We start from the raw sequence: 21,501 nt of genomic DNA, 5'->3' as shown, positions 1-21,501 counted from the left end.
CGTCAGAAAAATGTGAATGATTATTGGGAATCACTTAAGAACACCTTACCAGATGCTTAAAAATCCACAATCCCACAACTGAGGAATAAGGCTGTGCTAGTTTTAAAAAATGGTTTAGAGGTGAAGTGAAAGCTGCTGTAAAAAAAACAAAAACAAAAAACAGTAATTCATAAAAAATGGAAGAAAGGCGAAGCCACTGTTTATGCATCAGCCACTGAATGCATCCGATGAAGTGAGCTGTAGCTCACGAAAGCTTTATGCTCAAATAAATTTGTTAGTCTCTAAGGTGCCACAAGTACTCCTTTTCTTTTTGCCTTACAGTGATAGTCAAGGAACCTAATCAATTTAGCTTAACAAAGAGAAGGGGTAACTTCACTATAATCTATAAGTACCTAAATGGGGAACATATGTATAATAATAGGCTATTCAATCTAACAGAGAAAGGTGTAACATGATCCAATGGCTAGAAGTTGAAGCTTAACAAATTCAGTTGGGAAATAACGCACAAATTTGTAATGGTGAGAATAATTAACCATTGATATAATTTACTAAGGGTTGTGGTGGCCTTTCCATCACTGACAATATTTAAATCAAGACTGGATGTTTTTTCTAAAACATCTGCTCCAGGAATTATGTTGGAGAAGCTCTATGTCCTGCGATATACTGTAGGTCAGACTAGATGATGACAATAGTTCCTTCTGGCCTTAGAATCTATGAACTACATAAAACAAAAGTTGCAATCGGAGCACTACAAAATCGTAAATGGAAACTCTGTTTTGGAAGCCACTGCCTAGAGAGTCCTGCTGAATGGAGGTTAAGGTCTCTTGTTTACCCACAGAATAGTTACAGCTTGGACAGAGGCAATGGTAAAGTGGAGGACAGGCATACTTGTCCTCAGTTTTTTTCAAGAGTTAGAACCTTTTTTGGTGATGATTTAGGGGGTCTAAGACTCAGGTTTGAAATACCTGAACTTTCTAGAAGGGCCAGCTCAGCCCTTTATCCGTGAGAGAGAAACGGAGTTCCATGAAATTTACAGTTTATGCAGGACTTTTAAATGTGAGTTTAAAGAGAGAGATCTTGACTGCTTTTTGCAGACATTGATAAGCCCATGTCACTTTCATCAGGGTAAGCCCTTTGTCTCTGTTGCCCCCCAAGTTTTGTATACTGCTCTGTATACCAATTAATCTTACATCTTTCCATACCAAATGTGGATGAATTTCATTGGTGTAGTGCTTTGGGTTTTTCAGAATAAAAAGATGATATACATATATGTATAATACTATTATTTTTCTAATCCCTGAATAATGATGTGCCAGCAGATTCTTCCATGAACCAGTAACATATCAGGAATTATTGCTTAGTGAGTTAAAATGCCCAACTCAGGTATCCAGAGAATATGATTTTATAGCCCCAGCTTTCTCATCTTTTGATAAAAATGAACTTCAATATTGCTGCTCCAGTCAATAAGTATTTGTACCACAGTTGCCAACTCTTGTGATTTTACTGTGATATTTGATATTTTATTTAAAGACCCAAATCTGACAAGCAAGTGCTTATGTGAAAATCTCTGCTTTTGTTAAAAAAACAAAGTAAATTTTTAGCCCTTGTGGTTGCAGAGAAAAGCTTTAAAAAATGTGACCCAAGTGAACCACAGAGGTTTAAAAACCAGAAAATAAATTTAAAAAAAACATTTTTAAGACAGTATCTTTAAGATGGGGGGCTGTGATTGTCAGTACTTTTGTTCTCACATTTTAGGAAAGTACTATTGCAAAAGTACTGCCAGGCAGTACGCGAGTGTAAATAATTACTGATTGCCTATATGTTTTAGAGGTTCATTTTGCTGAAATGCTTTTGTTATCCTGAAGTTTCTTACAGTGTATTCTGTTTAATCTTCTTTCCCCAGTTTTGTATAGAGAATAGAGACTATAACCTTCTTGAGGTACTAGACTACTTTTTTTTCCACAGTACAGTGGGCAATACACATTTTGGCTAATCCTTTTCACAATACAGAAGGCAATACATTTTGATGCTGCCATATGGAGTATGAAAGGCACCAAGATCATCTCTGCTTTACCTTGCCATCTTGTATCATGAAAGACCTAGTAAGAATGCTGCAGCTAGCATTTCCTTAGCATTAGGGGTAGAGTAGAGACAACTAGACTATCTAAGGGTCATGGCTATCCAGGGCCCTGATCCATCTATGCACCTGATGGGGTCAAGTAGATGGTCCTTGGGGAGGAAATGCTCTCAATTTCTGAAACAGCAATAAGCATCCTCTCCCTGAGTCCTCCTGCCTGTGTCTGATCTGTTCTGGCAAAATGCTCAGGAAATAGCTCCAGTCCCCTGTCCCATTTTCCCTGAGAAAATGTCAGAATTTTTCCCCTGGATTGTGCAGGTGCTGTATGATATAGTCTAACTTGAAGCCATTCCAGAATGATGGCCAGAAAACATCATTCATTAGGTTCATATATGTAAGCTATATTGAACCTCCTGATAAGAAAATTGTACTTTGCATCATTATTTCTTGACTCTGATTGCTCCCATGTGTACTACTATGGCACTTCTTCAATTATGGTATTACACCATCTTAATGCTGGCGTAGAAAATAAATTTGGAACATTTAAGATTTTTAAATAGATGTTTTGACAATATTTGCAAGTATAAGAAGTGTTTGAATAAACTGTATCATTTATCTTTGTCATTTCTGCTGTTCAGGTGAACCTTTTAAAAACAGAAAAAAAATCACTAGATTTAATTTTATCCTTAATACTCAGAAGCAATGATAATATTCCCATCACTGTTAAGTTATCGTCTACAGCAGTGGTTCCCAAACTTATTCCGCCGTTTGTACAGGGAAAGCCCCTGGCGGGCCGGGCTGGTTTGTTTACCTGCCGTGTCCGCAGGTTCGGCCGATCACGGCTTCCACTGGCCGTGGTTCGCTGCTTCAGGCCAATGGGAGCTGCAGAAAGCAGCATAGGCTGAGGGACATACTGGCCGCCGCTTGCAGCAGCTCCCATTGGCCTGGAGCAGCGAACCGTGGCCAGTGGGAGCTGCGATCGGCCTGAACCTGGGGACGCGGCAGGTAAACAAACTGGCCCGGCCTCCAGGGGCTTTCCCTGCACAAGCAGCGGAACAAGTTTGGGAACCACTGGTCTACAGACAATTTCCAAATTGTACTTTGGTTTGGCTGACAGTATAAGAATCAGAAATTCCTTACTGTCCTGTCAGCAATTCTGTGAGTGCCTAGATTGACAGTGATGCACTGGCATACTTCCAAATATAACATCCACTCAGTCAAAAATTCAAGTGGCCTTGATATTTTCTTTCTTTATGGTAATATCAAAGTTACCAAGGGCTTTAAGGTCATTAAGACCCATAGAAAAATGCTGTTCTTTGCTTGCTCATTGAATTGGAAATGAAACAACCTAGATATATTATCATTAGGTCAGACATTATCTAAAATAGGATAGGCTATTACTCAGTAAGGAATTAACATATAATAAAGTTTGCCTTGGAACTGAGAAAATAAATTATTAATGAGAAAGGCTTATGCATATCATTTACATAAAAAGTTCACTAATTTCCGTTTAATATTATTTCTTTTTTTGGTGAAGGATCTTAATTCAAGAATGCATACACAGTGCCCTGCATTTAAAATAACAAATTCACATACTGTAGCTTGATATATACCATAAGACCAAAACAATATCAGTGCTATAATTAAGCAGTCCATCACAGCTATACCTGGAAGCAAAAGGTATTTCATATTTTAATTACTTTAATTACTTAGGTTATTGTTGGGTAATTACTTCTCTTAACAGCTGATCAAAATGCTGAGGATAGTTCTGTCTTGTAAATGAGCAGCAGAGTGAGCACTTTTATGATTGATTGATCTTGTTTACAATGCAGAGCACTGTCTCAAGATGGCCTTGGTAGCTGTCTCATAATAGATATCTCAGTTGAAAATGCAGCATGTTGAGTCTGAATGTGTTGGGACAAGAAAACCTTTGATGGCATCTAAAATTAAACTATATTAGGAATAGCAATGTGACCATCTTCTCTGATAAAGCCAGGCAGCAATTAAGGTTGCACAATATAAACATTATATGGATGAAGTCATTAGAATCTGTGTACAACTAATTTCTGCCAGGTAAATGAGAAAATAATCTTCTGTAATATCAGACTTGGATAAACTTTTTTTTTTAAACTTGACTTGAAAATCGCATCTGCTCTGAAAGGGTGATTGTGAAACGGCTGGACTCAAACCAAGACACTGAGTTTCTTTAGAAGAATTAAATTCAGCAATTGAAAAAAAATTCTGAAGGACACAGAACAATTTTGCTGCTTCAGATTCCAATTATCGAAGAATCCTCTTCGATAAGACACACTCATGTGCACCCTATCTCAAATTAAGTGGTTGGTGCAAGCAAAAGAAAAGGACAGTCAGTATTATCTATCTGGTGCAATCATCAAAGTAACTGAGCAATAAAATAGGAGTGAATAAAAGCAATCAAGAGTCCAACAAGTAGAATATATCAGTGGTTCTCAAACTTTTTACCATAAGGCCTCACTTTTGTCAGTCCAAATGAGTTTAGTTCCCATCTTCACTTGTGCTGGAGATAATATTGATATATCTCAGCTATTAGTAAAATACTGGCACACTAAAAGTACATATACTCATAACAGCCTCACATTCAGTGAGAGAGATTTGTTTGTTTCTGTGAATACAACGTACCGAAGTGTGGAAGGATTGACACAAATTGAAAAAGAAAGTAATCTGCAAACCTCTCCAAAAGGATCACAGGCTCCTGCCACATACAGTCTCCCATTCTGCCACTGTCCCCTCCTCAGTTTGTCCCCAACTATTTCCTCCTATAGCTCCTGACCTCTTTAATTTCCTCTTAGCAAATATGACAACTGCCTTCTTGGTCAATATCAGAGACTGAATCAGGGATCTCCTGAAATAAAAATCAGAAGTCTCTACAGCTTTAGATAAAGAGCCAAGCTCACTAGCAGAAGGTTCTAACAGACCCATAGCCTCTGTAGATTAGGCACAGAGGAGATCACCACATACACCAGTTATGTCCACACTGCATAAAAAAAACCCACAGCAGAGAGTCTCAGAGTCTGGGTCACACTATGGGGCTGAAAATAGCAAGTGTAGACATTCCTATTTGGGCTGGAACCCAGGCTTTGCAACTCACTCCCACGGGACTGGGAAAGGGAATGTTGCAGTGTAGACATACCCACTGACTATGAGTTACACAAGGCCCTGTGGCAGCCATCTTGTCGCCCCCTTGTCCTTACTGTTCTCTACTCCTCCAGCTGCTGCAAGCTGGCTAGGCAAGAGCTGGACATTTTTCTAGGTATTATTATTGTCACACAATCCCTGGTTGGAGAAACTGTGCTGGACGTGAGAGAGAGAAAGAGAGTGAGTAGTTAGATCTAGAACACACACACACACACACACACACAGAAAATCTTGCTACCATCTTCCGCTTAGTTGTTCTGTCAAGGCTAAACTAAAGCTAGACTTAAAAACAATATTTTGTAAAGACGTAATAATTATTTTAAAATCCCAATATCTACAAAAAATAATAAATTTGATCTTTTGCCTTTTTTTAGTCTTAATGATTTCATATGTTCTCTGCAACCATAAGAGCTATATACTTATTTATTTGTTTTTAAATGAATGCTGAGATTCTCAAGTAACCATATCATTGCATGCCTGAAGCCTCTGTAGCCTAGCATAGCAATATGGGGGACTGATTCTCCTTTTCCACTAAAAAACCTCTCTGTTGCAGGGAAGGGTATCTATGGACCTCTGTGAGTGGGTGGCAGAGTACCATCCATCTATATAGGTATTCATATGACCTTCATCATGGTAGTAGCTGAATGCCTCATAATCTTTAATGTATTTATTCTCACAACATACCTGTGAGGTAAAGAAGTGCTGTTGTCCCCATTTTACAGATGAGAGGTGTCTATCAGTAGGTAAGGAAGTTGTAGAGTTGGTGGAGGGGAAGGCAAGTCCTAGGAGTTTCAGGAGTGAGTGAATAAGAGGGAGAACGCTAGGGGTGCAGTTGGTTCCCTCCATAGCTAAGAGCAGAGGCAATGCCCTGGTTGCCATCCTTTCCCTCAGATAGAGAAAGTACCACTTCTTTCAGTACTCTTCCTGATGACCTTTCAGAGGTCTCCTGACAGGAGAGAAAACTTTTCAAGCAAGTCAGAGCGTCTCAGGTATGGTCACTGCATAGAAAAGAAAGAATAGCACCATTCCCACCTTGCTATAGAGAGGTGGAGAGGGCTGGTGAGTCATCAACCTTGCTGTGAGAGGCTGACTAAGAAAGGGAGATATGGATTTTTTATCTCCCAGAGAGATTTTTGAGTAGGTCTTCGTTTCTGCTGGAAGACCTCCAGTTATTTCAGAGAAGGTCTGTCATGGACTGGACAGAATTAGAAAGAGAACACAAAGGCAATAGAGAGGTTTGTCCAAGGAAATGGTATGACTGGATGCTTTTTAAAAAGGCTCTAGGAAAGAAGTCAACCTGTCAAGTGGCCAGGAGAAAAAAAGAGACCTAAAGTTGTTGGTCACTGACTCGAGTGATCTGGATGTGGTTTGGGAATACAGGTAATTTTTTTAGTATAGACCAGAGCATAGACACTGTAAACCTTGTGTACGTACCTATTTTTATTAATGTGTACGTACCTATTTTATTAATTAATAATCTATCTTTTGTTTTCAACTTCCTGTTATGCATATTGAAATACAAAGCTATTTTACTGTGCTCCTAATCTCTCAGGTACGTTTTCCAGGAATAAACAGCTTTCACTTAGTATCTACACACACACACACACACACACACACACACACACACACACACACACACTTGTAAGACTGTTTCCCATTAATGTAACACTCAGCAATAGAAAAGTACAGTATGCAGGAAAGGACTATATTTTGTTTAAAGGCACAGACGATCACAGAAGCATAAGATACTGAAAGCGGTTTGTTTTGGTTTTCTGTTTAAATACCTGCTTTGGCTGAACACTAGTTTCTTCCAATAGACAGTGCAAATCAGCAACAACAGTGTCACTTGAAATTCTGCTCATAAGAAAGAGATCCCAGCTTCTTGAAAGCCTACAGCTTTTCCCTCTTTTCTCATCTACTAGCATTAGGCAAACACGGTCATGAGACAAGAACATAAACCTAGTCCATTTGTCCTTAACATGTATGGTACTTGCATGAAAAATGTGTTACATTTTTAGCTTCTGACTCCAATTAACTGTGCGCTTACAAGCTGTTTCTGTATCCTTTCGGTCTCCCTTTGCGTAAACCTCATGTTATATGAAAAGCATACTGCCAAGCAAGAAGGTTCAGAAGTGTGATGTGTGAAACAGAAAGATATGAGAAAAACTATAAAGGAAACTATGAAGAGGAAAAAAGAGAAATACAAAACAAAGCACGCTTCATTACACGTAAAACTGTGTTTCTTTTTGTGGTGAGAGAATCAGCCATATGAATGTGAATTCTTCATCCTCAGCACATGCATGGGGTTGACTTGAAAATTGATGCAGAATATAAGCAGTGATTTGTTAGGTATTTCTCCTCACTCTTCCCTTATAGAACTACCTTCAACTGCTAATATACCCACGGATACGAAAGTCAGCCCAGTGTGGGAGTAAGGAATGCAAACATGGCTTTAACTCACATTTACAATACCCTGATCCTACACCCCTTCAAACACTATGCTGGTCCCAACTTTAAAATTAAAACAGGAATGATCTAACTTACACCGCCTGTCAACAGCCCCCAAAAAGGCTGTTACAGAAGCTGGGGAAAGCCAGTCTTATGGGCACCCTGTTTATCTTTGACACGGTCGCCACACTGAAGATGCCCTTATAAAGAGGCACCAGCTGCGTCAAATTTACGGTTGCTTTGCACAACTGAAGCTTCTCCTGGCAAAGCTGCCATAGTAGCTTTATGCCAGCCCCTTCTGTGGGACAGTCCCTCCTGGACACAAAAGAAAACATGCAAGTTATGTGTCATGGCAGAGTTGAGGTGGGAAGAGAGCATTTCAGTGTGGCAACAGCTATATTAAAGAGAGGGCTGAAGCATTGTCTAGGAAACTCTTCCAGCCAGAGGAAGTCAGAACACTGCTGTGGCTCTGAAGACTGAGCTCATAATATATTATGCTGGTAACACAGCTAAAGCCAGAGAAGTCTCCAGGTTACCGCTAAACTCAACACCACCAATCAATCATGCTCCTTATATATTTGAAACAATTCATCTTTCAAATGAGGAACAAAGAACAGACAAAAAAGAGAGAGTAGCAATTAAATATAATAACGTGGGTCAGAGATATAAATAGCTGGACACAAAACATTAATTCGAAGCATATTTTGTCTAAGTCAAAGTAAAAAATAACAGGGTCACATGCTTCATAGTGTCTGTAGGCTGAGCTCATTGCACACATTAGGGGCTCCTTGCTTCCCTCCATTAGGGGCTCCTTGCTTCCATTCATGTTCCACAAGCTCCCTATGTACCTTCCTCCCATCCCTCTCTATTGAAGAGAGTCCCTGCAACTCCCTCTGCTCCCTCCCTCATGCCTGGTGCTCTGAGTCCCTCATTCCCTCCCTCTACGGCAGAGGCTCTGTGTTCCCTCACTACCCCTCTCCATCAGAGTACCCCAGAGCCTGCAGCTCTGCATGTGCCCCTATTCTCCCTTTCTCCCCATACCAAGGTTGTCACTACCCCATGTCTAGAGCTCTGTATGCCCCTATTCTCCCATTATCCTCTGCCACATGGCATGGGTTCTGTATGAACCCACCATTCCCTCCTTCCCCCAGTTTTCCCTCCACACGGACACCAGGGCCTCCTATTCTCCCCCTCCAGGCCATGTGTACACACCTGCACTTCACCCCCCACAAAACCCCTTCCCCTCACACAATTATTTGTCTTCATTCTGTCTGGGAGATAACTCTTTCAGAGTGTCAACATGTTAATCTCTACTGGGAGGATAGACAGAGATGAGATAGGGGTATTGTTATGCTGGAAGGCATTAATGGGTATCATCAACCCGTTCTTTGGTCTACAGACTCTTGCAGAGGTGCTTGAAGCTGTAGCTCTGATAAACAGAGGAAAGGGGCTCCATGTGCCCTGCATTTTCACTCTTTTGGTTTTTCAATTTCCTCAGAATTGATAGGTATTTCTCACTGATGCCTAGAATGTTCCTTGAAATTTTGGAATTGATTGGATGTGGCTTTCAAAAGTTGTTGAGTACATATAGACAGACAGGCAGAGAAAAGCTATCGGACTGAGCGTATGCCCTTGAAAACTTGGCTAATAAGTTTGTAAACTTTACAGAAATGGTGTTTATACTTTGTTGTATTTTTTTAAAAATTTCCAGTTCTTAACTGTTTCAAACTATTACTGTCAGTAAAGAGGTGCCTGAATTATTGTGGAACAACAAAGAGTGTAGCTTCTCAAGAGGAGAGGGGAATAAAACAACTTACTCATAGGTAGGTTTTGTATGTGACCATCCATAGAGATTATGCACATCATAGTGTCTAACAGGGGTTCCATCTGGCAGGAACTGCTCGCTTTCCATGCATAAGGTTTTGTGATTCAACCCACGTGACCATGATTCCAACCCTAATGAGAAGGAAGTTTAAATATCTGTATCTTTAAATCATACCAAATTGTTTACCATATTTTACTGCCTGTGCAGTGGGGTTTTGTTTTGCTTTGTTTTCTGTAAGAATACCATTCTAAATTTTCTGACAATTTAGATTTTGAATACTAGCTGTTCCCAATAATCCTGTATATGAATTTGGAGCTACAAAATTACTATAATAATCTCATGGGGATGCTGTTCTCAGCCTTTATGAACAGGATCTCTTAACTCAGAGGATGCTGCAGATCTTTAGAAGCATCTCTCCACATCATCCATATAACCTGAATAACAGAAGTATTAAGCTAGGGACAACTACACAAATTAATATTGAGACACTGTGTATGGAAGCAGTGAAGGAAGAAGTAAACATGATAGTAGTCTTACATAAGTAGAACATTAGGAGAACAAATTTTCAACAGCACAAAGAACTTTCAAAGAGACCTAATTACATTTTTGTGCCTTTGAAAATATCCTCCTGGATAACTACTTGTTAAGGTATTCTCTGCTAAAGTCCAATATTTTATAATGGCTCTAGCACAAACTGAGTCAATAGTGTACAAACTATGACCCTGAAGTCCCTAAACTGTGGAATGAAGAAAATTTTTATTTTATTATGAATTCTGTGTTTTCTCCAAGCCACGCTCTGTGATTTTTAAATTGAATTGTTTAAATCAAGTCTATTGCTAAAGGTAGGAGGTACGGAAAATATTTTCTAAATACTTGAAACTGAACTGCATTGTTCATGTGAAAAACAAAGTAATCTACAGACAGTTTGATCGAAATGCTTGGAGTCATTTTTTCCAAACATGCCTAGACTTAGGCCTCTAAATCTATGTTATGTAGGCACCTAACTAAAAGTGGCTTTATTTTCAGAAATCCTGAGCAAGCACAGCTCCTCACTTGAAACAGGAGTTGTGTATGCACAGAATCTCTGAAAAAATTAAGCCTCTTTTATTTAGCTACTAAATAAGGGATCAGAGTTTGACAATTTTGGCCCCAGATGAAGTCTAAGTGAATGATGCAATAAATAGAGTTGCTTATGGAAGTACAAGATAGTTACTATACTTACTGGGCATATAGGGAGGATTGTTTAGCTCTTGGTTTCTACAACCTTCAACTGCTCCATGAACAAAGCTTGCTGGTTCATTCATGTCCTAAAAATGTAAAGAAAAAAATGAATATTTTAAAATTAATTTTGTTTGTTTCAATTATATGACATATTAAATGCTATTTTGCAAAGAGATGCATAATAAAACTCCTTCAAGAGCATTTACAGTTGCATTTTTTAACATTAGTATTTCAGCCAATTTACCTTTTCTTGACATGATAGTGATCAAAATTTATATTTGTAAAAAAAGAAACGGAAAGGAAAAACAATGCACCTGACTGAGATCTAATATGCAAGGCTCTAGCTTGCATCAGTTTGTTTATGCTCAATTTATAACACCCTGAACATGCAAAGTTACAGTGGATCTACTGACAAACTAAGCTACCAAGATACTAACAGAATAGTTTCCTCCATGGCAGATCTCTGAACTCACAGAGACCTTTGGGAAGCTCCTTCTTAGTCACTGGAACAGGGATTTGAACTGGGATCTCCCAGATTCTAGATCAGTGATTTAACCAATGGCCTGTCTATAGAATGAGAATGATTCTCTCTCTGGCCCAATGCCTATTTTATTATTTATATACTGTGGAACAGTTTCAACAGGAAAGCCTGAGCAAACCTAACCCACAGTGCAGTGGTTAGGGCACCTCTCCTAAGAAATGGGAGATGGGGTTCAAATCCCTGTTCCACATCAGACACAGAGGTGATCTGCCACATCTGAGGTGAGTGCCTTAACCACTCAGCTATTGTGAGAAAGGGCTTACATTCAAATATGTATTTAAGTGCTTTCCAGAACTGATGCCATAGTTTGTCACTGGTACTACCCAGGAGTGCTGCCTGCAGAGGTTGATGATCTGATGCAGTGGATCAATGCATCCTCTGAACACAGATACCTCTCTTCTTATCAAGTAATGCATACTTTTCGGTATGTGTTCCCCCTTCTGCATGACTCTTAGCAAACTGTTTGGGAGACTTCAAGTGTTTACAAGAAAAATCATCCTAAAAGCATATTTTAAACATAGGGGGGTGGAGGAGGAGGGAATCAAGATAATGTTAATTAGGTAATGAAATTAAATATATCAATAATAAAAGAATTAGGACTTGCTCTTCAGCAGATAATGTTGTATTAACAAAACAGCTAATTTTTGACCATCAGTAACATATTCCTAATAAATTCAACTGAACTTCTTCATACTTACTTTCTGAGAGGAATGGGTGTGAAAAGGAGTTAGGCATAATTGGATTTATAAAGGAATTCTTTGAATCACAAGGTATTATGGGAAAAGTCAGTCAGATAAACTCTCAAATTTTTCATTTCTTATGCTAAGGGAGAGTGTAGCCTTCATAATTGTGTGAGGTGATCATTCTACTGCATATCAGAGCACAATATTCCGCATGCAACAACCACACCTGACCTTGGCATGAGAGAACATTGTAATGGAGCTGGGAGAGGCAGGTGCAGATCCATCACAAACTGAATAAGTCTCTCCAACCCACTGTCCTTAACACACAGCAGCAAGTAAGCAAATCCACTGAATTTGCAGGTGGGATTAACATACAGGTTTCCCTGGTAATTTGGGCTCTGCCACTGAGGTTATAGAGCTAATCTGCTACAGCTATATCAAGACAATATGTTATTTTTCAATGGGTCCAAACTAAAACCCTGGACGTGAGCCCCACCAAATTGGAGGGAGTGTAGACCTGCAGTATAAACATTCTGCTTGGCCCCTATCTCTATAATGCACAAACCCTAAACCCTGAATCTGGATAGCCAAACTTCAGGGAAGTTTTGATCCAGAACTGGCTCTGAACTTTGAGAGTCGGGCACATCTCCACATTCTTCAAGATTTAGAACCAACCCATAGAAACACTAAAAAAGAGTTTCAGTAATTTAAAATACTTTTTTACTTCAGCAAGATTTTCCTATAATTATTAAAACCAAAGGTAAACAAAAACAAACAAACAAAAAACCTAGCTATAAAACAGAAAATATATACACTTACAATCCACAAGCCATCAAACTTCACACTTTTCTCTGATTGATTTGGGTTAGTGTGGAATTCTCTTATTTCTCTTTGCCACCACTGAGCTGTGGCGTTGCGGAAGAAATCTGGGAAAGCTGCATAAGCTCTATATAGCTGTAAAAGTAACAGACAACATAGAGAGAAAGATATGTATTATTGAGATGGAATTACTGGATTTCCAACCATGCAAATTTTGCATAATTTCTGATTTTCTAGGTAATGGTTTGAACACTTCTAACTATAAACACCATTTTCTGTGATTCTTAACATGCTGATGGACTAAAAGATTTTACTTTTATATGAGTTGTAACACTTGGAGAAATAGTGTGGTTACTTTTGAGCTATAATAGGAACATAAAAAATAAGCGTTATATGTCAATATGCATTTTAGGTTTTTCTTTAAAAATAAATGTGGATCAGTATTCCATTGTATAGTTTAACCACTTCTGGAATTTCCAAATGTGTAAGCTGAGACACAGAAAGTCAAGAGTGAATTGTGACGAACACCACTCCAAATCAGTGCAGAGCCCGGAAACTAACCTCACAGTTCTGACTCTTAAGAGTCTGATTTGCATTTACATGAAGACTTCTTTACAATACTCTAGCTGTAACAAGGGGCCTTAGATCAGAAATGTATGCTCACTTTAAGCCCTTTACGTTGCCAGAGCATAAATGAGCACCAATGGCTCAGATATTATGGTGATGGGCAGTAGTATAAACCCCCTGAAATAGAATGGCATAACTAGACTTAATGTAAATGAAAATCAGGTTCTTACCCTCTGCTCTAATCCCTAGGTAACACACACCTTTTTATCAGTTTGTGTCTGATCATACTTGTTACTTAGGGCTCAGAAAGATAATTTGCCTAGAGAGGCAAAACTTAAACTCAGTGAGACTATTCTTGAATAAGGAAAAATATGATGTTCTCAATGAATGTGAGGACATCAGAAGATTATAATCTACGCACATACATAGGAGATTTCATAGCTAATAGTTGGTCTGAGCTTTGAAATTATATGATTTATCATATTAATTTTAATATTTTGACTAGTTCACCATTTTACTCTTAATTGAGTGTAGATCTTAATTTTGCATGGGTTCAAATCCTACAAGGAGTAGTTTGTCCTGAACTCCTAATGAAGTCAACTAAGGGTGTTGTCGCAGGGTAGAGAGCCTTAAGCACATGATCGGGTAGGATAAGCTTTATAAAATATTTAAATGAAATAAACATCACATCAGGGCACTGAATTTTATGAATTGCATGAAGATTTGCAAGGCAAAGACTTATTTTTTCCAATGAAGTATAAAGAAACAAGAAATAAAGTGACACAACACGAATCCCTTTTACAATGCATCACAAAGATTCTCATTAGAACAAGAAGCATTGCTAACTTTAAAATGTTGGAGGGCTTGTAAAAGACTCCAGATGGTCTTATGTTTTTTCTTAGATGCTATAGTAGATTTGGCTACCCATTTTCTATGTCTCTATCTCACCTGTTAAAATAGATTACCTTTGATAACTGCTTTGCTACTTTCCTTGAATAACTTCATACCCTCTCTTTTTGCCAATAGATGTCATTAAGCAATCAAAATACATCATTATAGCAATGCAATACACTTACCTTCACTTGAGTATCCCAGTCTAGTGATTCATTCACAACTACGTTGGGAAAATCTGGCCAAACCTAATGAGAGAAAGGATATTTAAAAAAAAACAATCCTTCTAAATTACACAGGCTGATACAAAATTTATGACACACACTATGTTTTAGGCACTATGATGGAATTCTAAAAACCAAAGCAGATGTTTCTCAAAAGAAATACCCTGATCACTCTCTGCAAGATTTCCTGATCCTCCCTTCATCTCTAATTGCTTTCATGGACACCATGTCCCACCACACATGACCCTTTCCATGCAGACCATCCCTAAAGCTGATAGATAACCAGATTCACTTTCATTGTTCTGCTGCAAATGATGCACCATTTTTCATCAGAAAAATATGAACCTCATTTGAACCAAACTCAAACATAGTATGGTATATAATTAACAGGAATTGTGTTCTGTGCTCTGTTTCCACCACTGAAGATTTTGACTTCCTTAGAACATGCAACTATTTCTGTTTTGTTTATTAGAGACGAGCCCTTAGGCTCTATAATGTATAAATGGCACTGCATGGCATAGGCTTAATTGTTGTAATACATAAAAAAACCAGCATTCAAGGCAAACTGAGTGCCATGATGTCTCCTACAGAGGAAATCTCAGAGAATGTAGGAAAGTACTTTGCTCCCTTTCAGAACTAAAGACTCAGCCCCAAAACACACCCAAGCCCACAGATCCCACCAGATCCATGCAGATCCCAGGGAAATCACCAGAGGTCATGGCCATCATTGTGAAACAATATAGTTCCAGACTGCTTCCAAGCTTTCCTATTCTGCCTCTCCAGTTCCCTGACAGGATCAAGGGCTTCTCAATAAGCCAATGGCACTGGAAAATTACTGTCAATAGGATAATTCCACTTAGGTGAAAAGTGCCTACGTTGATGTTGTGGCAGTCAGCTATAAGTAGGAAAGAAATTGCTGTGGCTATAGAGTGGGACATATTCACAGAACGCTGTCCATCACCCAGCCATTTCCTCCTATGCTTGGCCTACCCCTTCAGCAGCCAGCTATGCTGACCCCCCATTATTACCTATATCTTGCATGTTTCCCTCCAGAGAGATCTGCTGCTGTGCTCTCTATCCACAGAACTGGAGGGAATAGTTTGGGTCACAGATACATGGGTGTGACATTTGCACGCTTCTTGAGTGCAGCTGTACCAGATGATGATTAACCCTGTAAGAGGGCAAGTAATAGTGCCACTGACCTCCCTAAAAGGAGGGCAACTTTAAATAGCAGCCCTAACGCTACCGATTGAATCAATGCATCTCAGGTGTCCTAGCCCCAATCTCCCACTGGATGGTCCTATCCACTTTCTGGTTACATGGGCCCTCCAACTGCTTTGGAGGTGCTGACACCTTGTTCCAGTGCAATTCTGCTACACATGGGCATACTGCTGCTGGAAGCCCACAGCTGGTTCCACCAGCTGAATCCAGTCAGTGAACTTAGCTAATATTTGTAGATATTTTCCCAAGAGGACTTTACTTTTGCAGCTATGCTGTGGGGTGAACATGCACAAGACATACAAATGGCTATTGTAGGAGAATTCCCATTTAATTTGCTACCGGAATTTAGTTTTAAAAGGAATACTTTTTTTAAAAGAAAACTCTGGCAACCAATGAAAATAAGATCTCTCGCCTACTTATGGAATAGCTTACTGTTCTCTTTGCTTTGTTACTTCCAAGGTCAGATTCATAGAGTTTTAAGGCCAAAATGGACCATTATGATCATCTATTCTGACTTTGTGCATAACACAGGCTGAAGAATCTCACCCAATAATTTCTGCATCAAGACCATAACTTCTGTGTCTGCTATAGCATATCTTTTACAAAGATATCCGGTCTGAAATTCAGGACTTCAAGTGAGAATCCACCATGTCTCACGGTAAGTTGTTCCATTGGTAAATTACCCTCACTGTTGAAAATGTGCATCTCACTTCTAGTCTGAATTTGTCCAGCTTCAAGTTCCAGTTACTGCATCGTTTTATGCTTTTTTCTAGATGATTAAAGAGCTGCTTACTATCAGAAATCTCTTCCCCAGTAGGTACTTGTAAACCATGATCATATCACCTCTTAACCATGCTAATATGATTCATATTTGGAAATAACATCTCTGGTTTTATCAAGTAATCTAAAAACAGTACCTTTCCCCATACAATTTCACTGCTATTGGGCCATTTAATAAAAACATCTTCCTGGACACCTCTTGTGTAGGTTAGATAATTGGTTTCATTGCCTGAAATGGCTGGATCCTAAAAATAAAGAGAATACAATTTTACATTTGTATGGAGAACAATTTAATACACATCAAGAGTATTAGGTGAAGTATGTAGCTTGGTGATTTATGGCAAGGGAAAAAGGAGATCTCAACACTGACCAGGATAATGATGAATCTCATTCCTTCCTTTTTCATTCTGTCAACCAGAGCTGGTAGTCCAGTGAAGTTTAGGCTGAGGGTAAAATCCAATTGCCGATCCATGTAATCAATATCCGTGTATTGTACATCCTGCAGTGCACAAAAAGAATGGATGTAAAGTGATCATCATTTTTGCTAATTATGTATTTATAACAATGCAGTCAAATTAAGAGAGCTGCTGCTTTTCTGTAAGTAAAATTGGAAGCTGCAGTATCTTAAAACAAAGGATGTCACATGAACATACTTACACACTCCAAAAATCAAGATCACTATGAAATTAGACCTTTTATCAGCTAAACTCATTCTGAAGTTTGCTATATACTAGAAAAAATTGCTATACACTAGAGAAGAATAATTTCCCATTTTTATTGTGGGTGGGTGGGTAGGTAGGTGTCAATGCCATGAAATAGTGAGGAAAATGGACATGCACATCAGTGGGTCACATATTGAGAGGCTTCCATGTCATGCATTGATCTGCATCATAAAGTGAAGAAACACCTTTAGCTTGATGGATCATTATGGTGGGGCCTTTTGAAGATTCCCTTGTATGAGTGCCCAGCCATGGTCCTTCAATGATACTTCAGGATAGAAAAATGTAACACAGACTATATTTTGCATTTTCCCTCCTCCATCTCTTGATCCTTCCCACTTGTTTCTATAACATTATACCATTGCGCCTAGGCACAACAAGAGGCCCCATTTCTGACTGGGGCCTGCAGTTGTTACTGTAATACAAATGATAATTATATGAGAAAATGCAAGGGCATTGGGGTATAAGTTATGTGCCAAAGTTGTTTGTCTCACAGCATTTTGAAAAAATGTTACAAGCCATGTCTGTGTGAGAGGCACAAAATAATTTCCACAATGGCATCAAAAGTCACAATCTGTGGAGCCCAAGGAAGTTAACAAAAATACCTAACAGGGACTCCAGCTGCACCACTCCCCATCCCAAGACGATCCTGCCTTCAAAAGGTTAAATCTAGCCAGTGCCCCAATTTGTCTGCACCATGAACCCAGTCCTGTATTCCTTGCACCTCCATTACTCCCACTAACTCAATAAAACTTTTAAGAGCACAGGGAATGTAGGACTGATCCCAAAGCGGGTGCAATGTGTATCCATATTCCAGGAATATACAGACGTTTGAATTATATCAGCTTCCTAATTGCAACCATGCCTTATATAAGCTAATAAGATTTTAAAATATGAAATACAATAGTACAAAATAGCTCCAACTAATAAGGTCTAGCTAATAAAAAGCAAAAAGAGCACTATTGTTATTTCACTCAGAGTAAACAAAGAAGTTTAATTACAGTTTAGTGCATACACTAGTTTCTATTCTACAGTGGTTGGTTTTATTCTCCTTTTTATCAGGGGACTGTCTGAAAAACTGTATGCTACTGTTTGAACTCTAATTTAATTAGAACAACATACATAAGGTATCCGAGCTGCTTTCATTGCCTCGTACAGGTCAGAGACTTCTATGTCATTTTTATATCCATAACGGCATAACTGGAATCCCAAAGCCCAGTACGGTGGCATGACCGGTCGTCCAATCAGCTAACAACAACAAAATGGGGGGAAATATAGTATTGAAATATGATGATAAAAGATATCAAGGCCAAAAAATGTAATTAATTGTGACATCATATCAATCCTACTGCAGTGTATTCCTGAACAACAAGCTCTGGCGTTGGGCCCAACACCATGTAAAAGTCCAGAATTCCTCCGATAGTGCGATATGTCAGAGCAGGAGTTGGCTGGAATGTGACATCTGAAAACCCAGAAAGTGAAAGCAGAAGGAGAATGTTTAGATAATCCACTCTTAAAGAAAAGGACACAATATATGAAAACACTTCAGGAATAAAAAAAAATTGTGATTTTTTTTTTTTACCCATTGCGTTGCTGTTAAGCAAGAGGACTCCATGAGCATTTCCATCATTTTCTAAACCCATGTAAAAAGGATGGACACCATAAGAGTTCAGTTTGTACTGCAAAAAAAATAAAAATAATTGAATTTTCTACTATAGAAATACCCAAAATATTCACTATTTTCCATTTATTTATAGTGATCATAATAAATGATTGGACAAATAACATCAAGAGAATTATCAGAGAATCTCTTCCTCTGCCTACACACACTTCTAAAACAGGTAAATATTTACATTTCCTACAGAAAGATTATTTTCAACAGTTTGACACTTGTGAACTCAATATGTTTGAGAGCAATCGAGTACAAAAAAAATAATTGTACTACTGTAGATCCCTGAATAACTATTGATAACATGAAGCATCTTTCCCAGTACAAAGCATTCCTGTTTTCAAGCAGTTTTTTTCTGTAATCAGTATTCACATTGGTGACTCTCTTATTTGAAAGGCATTAGGGCTGAAACTGTAATGATCAGGGGACTATAATTGTGGTGACTGGAGTTGTAGAGAAGCAGCATATACAGGAAAGAAATGGTTCAGAGCAGTTGAAGCTAGATTAAAATTTTTGGCTGATGTGGGGGGGGGGGGAAGGCAAAAATGCAGATTCAGCAAACCAAAAAGATTCATGTCAGTTTCACTGAATTGTTTTAATTTTAAAAAACTGAAATGTGTTTGAAAATTTTGAAACAAAACCTTTTGATTTTTCAGTCTACAACACTTTTGTTTTATAACTTTCTTTCACTTTATTTTTAAAAAATGTAAAAGAAAATCTTCAGCAAACTGAAGTTTTGTTTCAGCTCAACAAAACATTTAGTTTGACCCAAAGTAAAAAAAAAAAAACAACCCACAATTTTAGACTTGCTGAAATTTTTAAAAAATGTTGTTAAGTTCTACCTGAAACAATTTTTTTCTGATTTTTTCAGAACTGCAAGGGAACCAAAATATCCGTTGTGTGGGCAGCTCTGAGAGAAATATGCCACCACTTTCATTGTTCACTTTATAGGGGTTGGAAATCACGCATCACCATACAGAAAATAAACATATGCATACACAAGTATCCATTAACAATGATTTATCTGTTACCAGATACTAGTGTGCTCACACAGGTAAAGGATTTTGCATGCAGAACAGGTATGTGAGCATTACTGTGGGTGCAACCTTTATGTTGTTTGGAAATTTGACTATCCTATAATATGCAAATTGGCATCACACTTGTTAACAATTTTACACAACTAAACAATTTGCTGAAAAGCATGAAAAGCAGCAATGTACTATTGCATATGATGCATTTGCCACTGTTCAGGTCTGCATCAAGACTTGAATTCCAATCAGGGTCTTTGATCATACCTAAAAAGACAGGATTAGAGACGGCCATAACCTATTCCCTGAAACACATTTTTCCACATCATAAACTACAGTACTTCCTGGGCCTGATCTAGTGTCCAACGGGACTTTTACATTGACTTCAATGACCTTTGGATGAGCACTAATACCGGTCTCTCAACTCAAAGGCCTATGACTGAGATATGAAGTTTACAAATCAGGACTGACAGGGCTTTGTGGGATTTCAATGCTGGGCCTGCCTGCAAATTTAGTCACACTTTTTATCTTTCCCCGCCAAGCCAGGGGAATGCAAATGTAATGTGATGCCACCTTTGCCCCCTCCTCAGTTTCTGTACCAAGCATAGCCCATTCACATCTGTGGATCTGTCCAACAAGTCATAGCCAAAATGAGCCCGCCACCCCCAGACAGAATTCAGTGGATTGTACATTAAATTCTCAAAAAGTGTCTGTCTTGATTCAGTTTAAGTGAATAGCACGCTACAAAGACCCAGAGGCATATAAAGCAAAGAAAGCATAGCTACTTAGAGAAAAAACAAAATCTGTTTCTACTTACACCAGGGGGCTGGTCTTTGGCGAACATTCCCCAGGTGGTCCAGTTCATATCACGCCGAAAAGTAGTGTGTTCATTTTCACCAAGTCCATAGATATACTCTGATGGCAGACGGGTAGAAATCTGAATGAACATGTCGCTAAAGATGAAGCCAGGTACCTGAGAATCCCAACTGAAAAAGAATGAGAATTATACCATTATCATCAGTAAAGGGTGGAAAGAATAAAGAGAATATTGCGGAATAGAGGTTTTCAGTGCTATGCAGGGCTCAGAAACAGCTAGTGCATGCCCATATACTGCACTAGCACTGTACTGAAGTTTCCATCTTGTCCTCCAGTAACACACTTTTCATTTACAAAAAAAAAGAAGGATGTCTCTTATTGTTACAGTTGCAAAGAACACATTACAAATGTGAACCAAATGTAACTGATGCAGAGAGGTGTACAAAAGTTTGCAAAAAGCCTGAAACAACAGCTCTGAGAGGCCATCGATTTCAGTGAGGTGTTTCAATTTATTGTAAGTGTCCTCTCATTTTGTCAACATGTATGGCAGAGCTTATTTTGGTGGAGCTGTTTGAAACAATATGATCACCTTCCCCATCTGTCCCCTCTACAGTCTCAACCCCTGGTGCCACATGTGATTTAGTCAACAAGGAGATGTCATTATTGTTTATAGCAGATTTTTTTGCCCGGTGCTGAAAATCTAATTTTGAATCTCATTCATTGCAAATGAAGTGCAATTCAATTCATTCTTTGTTGTTAATCTGATTATGATCTGATAATAGATCTTCTGAATAATTA

The 21,501-nt window shown here is 38.6% G+C and overlaps 1 protein-coding gene across 1 annotated transcript in view; it reads right to left on the bottom strand.

Moving 5' to 3' along the window:
* The window catches only part of SI (sucrase-isomaltase), a 144,635-nt gene that overhangs the window by 58,060 nt on the left and 65,074 nt on the right, over positions 1–21,501 (bottom strand). Inside the window, exons 28-37 of the mRNA XM_038417278.2 lie at positions 20,705–20,873; positions 18,773–18,869; positions 18,540–18,652; positions 18,313–18,438; positions 16,842–16,970; positions 16,609–16,716; positions 14,432–14,494; positions 12,789–12,923; positions 10,747–10,831; positions 9,517–9,655 (exon numbers count right to left, since the gene is read on the bottom strand). Coding sequence (XP_038273206.1) covers positions 9,517–9,655; positions 10,747–10,831; positions 12,789–12,923; positions 14,432–14,494; positions 16,609–16,716; positions 16,842–16,970; positions 18,313–18,438; positions 18,540–18,652; positions 18,773–18,869; positions 20,705–20,873 — 1,164 coding nt within the window. The remainder of the gene's footprint in view (positions 1–9,516; positions 9,656–10,746; positions 10,832–12,788; positions 12,924–14,431; positions 14,495–16,608; positions 16,717–16,841; positions 16,971–18,312; positions 18,439–18,539; positions 18,653–18,772; positions 18,870–20,704; positions 20,874–21,501) is intronic.

Source organism: Dermochelys coriacea, chromosome 9 (assembly GCF_009764565.3).
Source record: "Dermochelys coriacea isolate rDerCor1 chromosome 9, rDerCor1.pri.v4, whole genome shotgun sequence".
NCBI lineage: Eukaryota > Metazoa > Chordata > Testudines > Dermochelyidae > Dermochelys > Dermochelys coriacea.
The sequence above is the reverse complement of the archived record's forward strand: the minus strand, read 5'-3'. Positions and strand labels throughout refer to the sequence as shown.